We start from the raw sequence: 7500 nt of genomic DNA on the forward strand, positions 1-7500 counted from the left end.
GAGGTGTGCGCTGTGTGCTGTTAATTAGACTGATGAGTTGATGCACTCTAATAAGCCCAGTATAGACTTCTTCTCTTTTATGTAAACTGAGAATTCACAAGGCATGTTTGCTGATATGGTTTGGTTATGCTGTTTTTATACTTCTGGACAAGTGGTTTGTAATTGTACAAAGATATAGAGAGAAGTGAAACAAGTCACAAGCCACAAGTCAACAAGTCAATTAATTGTTAATCGAAAGATAATTAGTTAATATATAAATAAATTGTTTTTTTGCCAAAAATGCCAAACATTTGCTGGTGTGAGGACAAATGTGAGGATTTGATGCTTTTATTTGTCCAATATGCAAATTAAATGTCTTTGGAGGTTGCAAATAAGTTTGCGCTCGTTATCTTGTGCTTAATGGAGCATTTTCACTATTTTTGCCATTTTCCGTATCTGTGTTACATGTTTGAAACATATGTTTTATGTGGTGCTGCTGTAATGGCCAGGACACTAGAAAACTTGGAGCATTTATCAATAATGTAAATGATCGTTAGTTGTAGCCCAGAAAAATGATCAGACATTTGGTCAGATTTCATATTTTTATTCATTTATATTTGAATATATATTTGAATGTATAAAAAAATACTTTTTTATGTTTACATCAACACTCTCTCAGCACTTGGTCATAATGCTCTGTGAGCAGGATGTAATAACATAAAATGAGGAATTATAGAGGTCTCACAAGAGTTCCTGGGCATTATGTTGCAATCAATTTTCAATAAATGTGTTACCAGCTAAGTTTGTATACTGTGTGCTAAAAGTGCATGAATATGCCTTTAACACCCTGTTTTTTAACCAGAAATATGGTGGTATGGTTGATTATGACAGTGCACAGCCATTGTTCTATTCTTTAAGCAAAGCCCTATATCAAATCCCTTCTTGCAAGACTTTGCTGGAAGGTATAGCTTGGAAGACTACATGAGCTATTCCAACATCTCCTCTGTCAACATTGTGTATTTCTCTCTATATTACCATTTTTCTATTTAGCCTCATTTTTTTTTTACCCAAACTTCAAAGACATCTGAACAGGCAAAATATGCAAGGCAGAAATAAACTGGGTTTTTATTCTGCGCTGGGTCGGTGTTTGAAAATCTTTGTTGACAACATGCCACTAAATGCACTGAAGCTACAAATTAGGTAGTGACAATTGTCACCGTTTGAATAAGCTTTGGTCCAAGATTTTGATAGTCGACTACATTTTCACGTGACAAGCATTTCGTTTTTCCAAATGACCTTCATTCCCAAGAGAGAACTGCAAAACTGGGTTCTGCTGTAATTAGACTCGCTTGCTGGCAAAAAAAAAAAGGAAGCACCCAAGGTAGAGGTGGGAGATAAAAGACAGAAAGACAGGGAGGTAGAGTGAAGGAGAGGATGAAGGTGGGGAGGATGTGAGGAGAAGGGGGTGGGGGGGCAAGATAATGAGAGGCAGGGTGACAGAATGAAAGAGTGCAAGAGGAGAAGAGCATGTCAAGAATCAATGGGTGTTGTTTGCCGGCGGCTGCCTGGTGGTGTGATGTCGTTGAATTTTTTCACCTTGATTATTACAAAGGGCTCTGTCAGGGTCTGTGTAGTCTATATCCTTCACTTTCCACTTCCGGGATTGCTTTGGCGCCGCAGGAAATTCCGCCGGATGCATGTATTTTCGCTGATGTTCTTTTCCTTCCGCTTTCTTTGTGTTGGAAGTTTAAACTCCGGTGGATTTATGAGGACTATGGTTAAACTGCTCCTCAGATCTCTGCAGGGTAAATCCAGACAGCTAGCTAGACTATCTGTCCAATCTGAGTTTTCTCTCACACGGCTATTTTGTAGCTCCGTGTGGTGCTCAGCGCCGTCCAAGACGATTGTGATTGGTTAAAAGAAATGCCGGTTACACTTTACTTGAAGGTATCTACATAAGAGTGACATGACACTGTCATGAATGTGTCATAAACATTATAAACAAGTCATTAACGTTTATGACATGAGTTAGGGTTAAGGTTAGGGTTAGGGTTAGGGTTAGGGTTAGAGTTAGGGTTAGGGTTCATGTGTCATGACAGTGTCATGTCACTCTTATGTTATTACCCTTCAAGTAAAGTGTTACCGAAATGCCAATAAACCAGAGCACGTTTTTCTTCCATCCCAGAATGCTGTGTGGAGTAGCCAGACCCTCCTCCGCTCCGCAGCGTGTGGATGGTCTGGCAAAGGGAGACTAGGGTCTGTGTTGTCAGCATGCCAACCTACTTATGTCGGCTTGAGCTTCTTAGCTTGTCTGCTCACTTTAGATTTTGCATACAGCAGTTTAGTTCACCTACACAAGTAACGTAGGAGAGCTAAAAAAACAAAATGTTTAAAAAAAACAACCTGAAACAACAAAAGGCACATTTCGTGTTTTAGCCTTCTGTGTGGTTCAAGAACAGTTTTGGTTTTGGTCTCTATAGCTAATTTCCCCCTTCATGACAACTGTTCAGCAGGTGAATATTTTTATAACTCACCTGTTTAAATTATATTCAGGCTTAAAGTTCTGCATAATTAAGGGCCTTTCCCTATAAGTGACAGGTGGGTTGCAGTCACAGTAAGCAAGCATAGGCTTTATTCAACCCGCCTATTTGCCTAGAAACCTATTGGTGGCGTCATGGAAACTACGTCCATATTACAAAGAGTCTATGGATATGTCATTATCATTTTAGTGTATACTTAGAGTAACCAGAGGCCTGTTCATTTGTTTAGGTTTATTTGTGGCTATTATCTCCTTGATGAAAGGGGGGGAGGGAGGAGAAGCATTACAGAAAACAGTGTAATGTGGGGTTTTATGAATATGAATGACATGCATCACTATGCACTGCAATAGTAAAGTTGGTGTCTGAGCTGACTATTAATTAAACTCATACCTGTCCTCTTCCTGCAGCTCCCTCGCTTCACTTCTCCCTCTGTCTCTCTTTTTGTCTGACAGAGACGGTGATGGATACAAGGACAGCGACAGCTGAGCTCGGCTGGATATCGTTCCCTGCCAACGGAGTAAGAACAATGTGCAAAGGTGTACTGTGCGTGTGCGTGTGCGTGTGCGTGTGTGTGTGTAGGTGTATGCATGTGTATGTACCCTTGGGGAAAGCAGTTTGAGTAACACTTTACAGTGCTCCATTAAGAAGTCTGTCAAAATCTTAATTGCAGTTGCAAGGTGACACCAATTAACCGCTATTGATGCAGAATAGAATGGATTCCAATAGACCAGGGAGGTGTAGCTCACACGTGTCCACAAGAGAGACATTAATAGAACAGAATAAAATAAAATATAACTGAAAAAAAAAATACAATAGAATAGGGTCTTCCACCCACTTTCTTGAACTCCTTGGTTTTTCTAAATACTGGCTTGGCTACCAGCCGGTTACAATAGGTGTGTGTGTGTGTGTGTGTGTGTGTGTGTGTGTGTGTGTGTGTATTTGAGGTGATCGGCTCTAATTGTGATGAATGGTTGTCTCTCTTCAGAAAAGAACAAGGTAGAGGAAAGGAAAAAAAGTGAATGAGGTAGGGGATTGGGGAGGTAGGAAAAGAGAGAGACAAAATGGGAGGGAGGGAAAGAAAAAGTTTAATTTGTGTCAGGTCTTGGTAAACCTATTAATCATTTTGGCCTCTCCTCTCCCCTCTTCCCCTACTTCCTCCCCTCTCATTCATTACCCCCTGCCCCTTCCTTACACACACACACACACACACACACACCCAGTGGGAGGAGGTGAGCGGTTATGATGAAAACCTCAACACCATCAGGACCTACCAGGTGTGCAACGTGTTTGATCCCAGCCAGAACAACTGGCTCCTCACGACTTATATCGACCGGCGGGCTGCGCAACGCATCTACGTGGAGATTCGCTTCACCGTACGTGACTGCGCCTCCATCCCCAGCGTCCTGGGGTCCTGCAAAGAGACGTTCAACCTGTACTACCTGGAGACCGAAAGGACATTGTCACAGAGCATCAAAGGGGTGGAGTACTGGGCCAATGCTCCTTTTCTTAAGGTAATGAGTCCAGAAAAGAGGCAAAGTGTTAAGAGCTGCTGGTTCTGAAAGTATTGTCGCACTATAAATTAGCACTTCAAAGTAAAATATGGATGATAATCTCAACACAAAGACATCAATTCGTTTGGAGTTACCTTATGGCTATTGGATCAGCAGGAGTCTGCGAATCTGACACCTGTGCAAATTCAGTACATTGGATTGGATTATCAGATTAGATTATCTGAAAAATGCTTTGTCACAAAGCTAATAGCGAGGATTTGTTTTTCTTTTTGTTGTCAAGTTGTCATTTTAGAAATTAATTGTTTTCATAGGATAGGGACAATCTGCAATCCAGAAGAAAACACTGAACTGATACAAAATTGATTGGATCACAAATGAGTTTACTGAACAAAGTCTACAATTTTTAAACTTCCTTCAGCTATTAGAACTGAATGTTTACTGATTGGATGTGTTTTCCCAGTGCTCTTTGGGATTCATAGTTGACGTCTTATATGTTTGTAGTTTTTTCAATTAACCACATTTAATTACATTTGAGTGTAGTTTCACATTGTTTGTGTTGATGAATCAGAGTGTTAGAAACCAACCTGAGGCCTGTACTACGAATCAAGATCAACATGTCCTGGATTTCTTTCAGTGATCCGGCTTCACCTAACCTAACAACCGCGGTCCCGCATAACCTGTATCACGACGCTGGTTATCAACTAGTTCAATCAATCCAGGGTTTCCCAATCCAGCGGCGCGCGCGTTCACATAAAAGAGGCGGTGTTTGCGCACCACGACCAATCCCAAACATCTACCAGAGCCGCATATTTTACATAAGAAGAGCAAACTATAATTCTACATAAATATGAAGAACACAGACACGGTTTTACAGGCAAAACGCAGGACGGAAAGCTGGCAAAAAAGCCGACGCTGTTATGCGTAAATCACAACGTTTAGCTTATCAATATCCAGTGGTGTAGTCTACGTGATAGTAAGCTCCAGGATTTCCATATACTCACTTAAAAATGCCCAATGACACGTAATAACATACTTTCCATTATATGTTTGATATATTTTGAATTGTCATCTGTGCTTTTTTCTTCAAATAGGCTCAATGGAGGTATTTCACCATAAATTGGTGCATAAAAGTGTATCGGAATGCAGGAAATGAAGTCGTTGATGCTTAAAACTTCCCTGGGGGAGGACACCCAGACCCCCCACTATGATATGCCCCCCTCCTCCCCCAAAGGCAGATTCTGGCCAATATACAGTACAGTACACCCACTACAATACATTAGACTAAAATGGTCACTTCCCCATCAGTCAGGCACAAGATCTGACCATAATTACACTTTTGCTTTCCATAAACTGTCGTTACTTTAGGCTTTTATTTCAGTTGCAACCCTGGCAGTGGTACGCGATCGTGAGAGAAAATAAAAAAAAAACCATAAAAACATTATTTAAACCGATGTGCGCATTGGCAACACACGGCTAAAGAAGCCAACAAATAGCCTATAAGTAATTCCCTCCGCTGAAAATCTATCTTTCATAAAGATACCCATCAGGGAATGTTAACGGGGTTGTCGGTCTCTAAATGTTTTAACTTTTATGAGTGCACCTCTCTCTCTCTCCGCCGAGCTCCAGCTGATCTTCTAATAACGGTGACGCCGTTATCAGTCGAGTATTGATTGGTCAGTGGGCGGTGCTTTTATACCGGTTGATCTCTGATCTCCAACTTAACCTGGTTAGGCGTTCAGCATAAGTTACCACGGCGACTGAACCCGATCACAAGTGATCCACCTTTGTAGTACAGAAAACCCTGGGTTGAGCCTGAAGTTAGCTCGTTAACGCCAAATCTCGCTTCGTAGTACAGGCCTCAAGTGTTGGACGTCTCCTAGCAGCCTCAACTGGTGGCATCATCAAGGTTCATTGGGAAAATACCAAATTATGACTAAATTCTAAACATAACAAAATGATATGGTATGTGATCACAAGTGCATTTCTCCAGTAATATACAGCAGATTCAAACATCACTTAGTGAATCTAAAATAAGAACCAAAGAACAGGGACAGAGAAGAAGAAGTTTGTTTATTTTCTTTTTCTTTCTTGCTTTCTTTTGCTCTTTCTATTCTTTCCTCTGTCTGTACGTCACTGTAAGGTGGACACCATCGCAGCAGATGAGAGTTTCTCCCAGGTAGATTTTGGTGGAAGGCTAATGAAGGTGAATACAGAAGTTCGGAGTTTCGGGCCGTTGTCCAAAGGCAGAGGCTTCCACTTGGCCTTCCAGGATTTGGGCGCTTGCATGTCTCTTCTGGCTGTCAGAGTATTCTATAAGAAATGCCCCAGCGTGGTGCAAAACTTTGCCTTTTTCCCAGAGGTATGGACCAGAACTAACTGAAAACAGTGGTGCTCCTTCTATCAGACTTTGGTGCAGCTGTTGTCCAAGATGTAAACAGACATTCAAGTAGACATTTTTTTATGATTCTGATTCTGTGCAGACGCTGACTGGAGCAGAGTCCACCTCATTAGTCATCGCTAGAGGAAGTTGTATCCCCAACGCTGAGGAAGTAGACGTGCCCATAAAGCTCTACTGTAACGGAGACGGAGAGTGGATGGTACCCATCGGCAGCTGCAGCTGCAAAGCGGGTTATGAACCAGACAATGGCAACGTGTGTCGAGGTAAATCTGTGCATTAATGAGGCTGTGCTAGTTCTGTGCTAAAAAAAGAAAAAGAAAAATGAAAACGGCTGCAAATACTAAACTGCATTATAGCACATCAGAGATGGTTCCATGTATGCTGAAATCATTCTCTCGTTTAAAACCTGTTCTGATGACCTTGCTACAGCAAACACTGTTGCATGCTGCATACACATTTCATATTGTTGTGTAGCAAAAGCTAACGAGCCGGTATGGCACCAAATCAATATCCAGCAAACATGCTTCTAATAATCGACCATACCAAACATGCTATTACAGCAGGCAATATCTCACAAAGCATCAGCAACAGAATCAAACAAAAGGTTTCAACCTTGATTTTTATATAAAATGTGTGCTTGTTACAAATATGGTATGGAAATTATCTTTTGAACAAATGTGTGCATAGCGTAGCAAAAAGAAAAACAAGCTGAACTGTATGCTGAGTCAATTCTGTAGAAAATGTATTATTGTGTGCAGGAGAGTGTGTGTGTCATTTCTGGCAGTCCTAGCTAAATAATCACATGCATTTATACATTTTTGGATTTATTTTTCCCAAAGGTTGCAGCCCACGGTGTTCCATATGTTAATATTAGTAGAAGCAGACTTGGGTGAACATGGCACAGAAATAGCTACTCTATCTCTTTTAGCTCCTTTTTATATCTGGCCTCCTTCCCCATTTCCTCTCCGAAGTAGTACCCATCATTTCATATTCTGCCTGGAGAGTCTCATCTATTTTGTGTGTGTGTATGTGTGCGAGAGAGTGTGTGCGGGGGCGTGTGAGCATGAGTGTG

At 41.3% G+C, this 7500-nt stretch overlaps 1 protein-coding gene across 1 annotated transcript in view; it reads left to right on the forward strand.

The window, feature by feature from the left end:
* Positions 1–7500, forward strand: part of LOC116039139 (ephrin type-B receptor 1-like) — a 101226-nt gene that overhangs the window by 34555 nt on the left and 59171 nt on the right. Inside the window, exons 2-5 of the mRNA XM_031283945.2 lie at positions 2972–3036; positions 3740–4030; positions 6171–6389; positions 6511–6691. Of these exons, the coding sequence (XP_031139805.1) occupies positions 2972–3036; positions 3740–4030; positions 6171–6389; positions 6511–6691 (756 nt within the window). The remainder of the gene's footprint in view (positions 1–2971; positions 3037–3739; positions 4031–6170; positions 6390–6510; positions 6692–7500) is intronic.

The sequence above is a fragment of the Sander lucioperca genome, chromosome 11 (assembly GCF_008315115.2).
Source record: "Sander lucioperca isolate FBNREF2018 chromosome 11, SLUC_FBN_1.2, whole genome shotgun sequence".
In the NCBI taxonomy this organism is placed as follows: Eukaryota; Metazoa; Chordata; class Actinopteri; order Perciformes; family Percidae; genus Sander; species Sander lucioperca.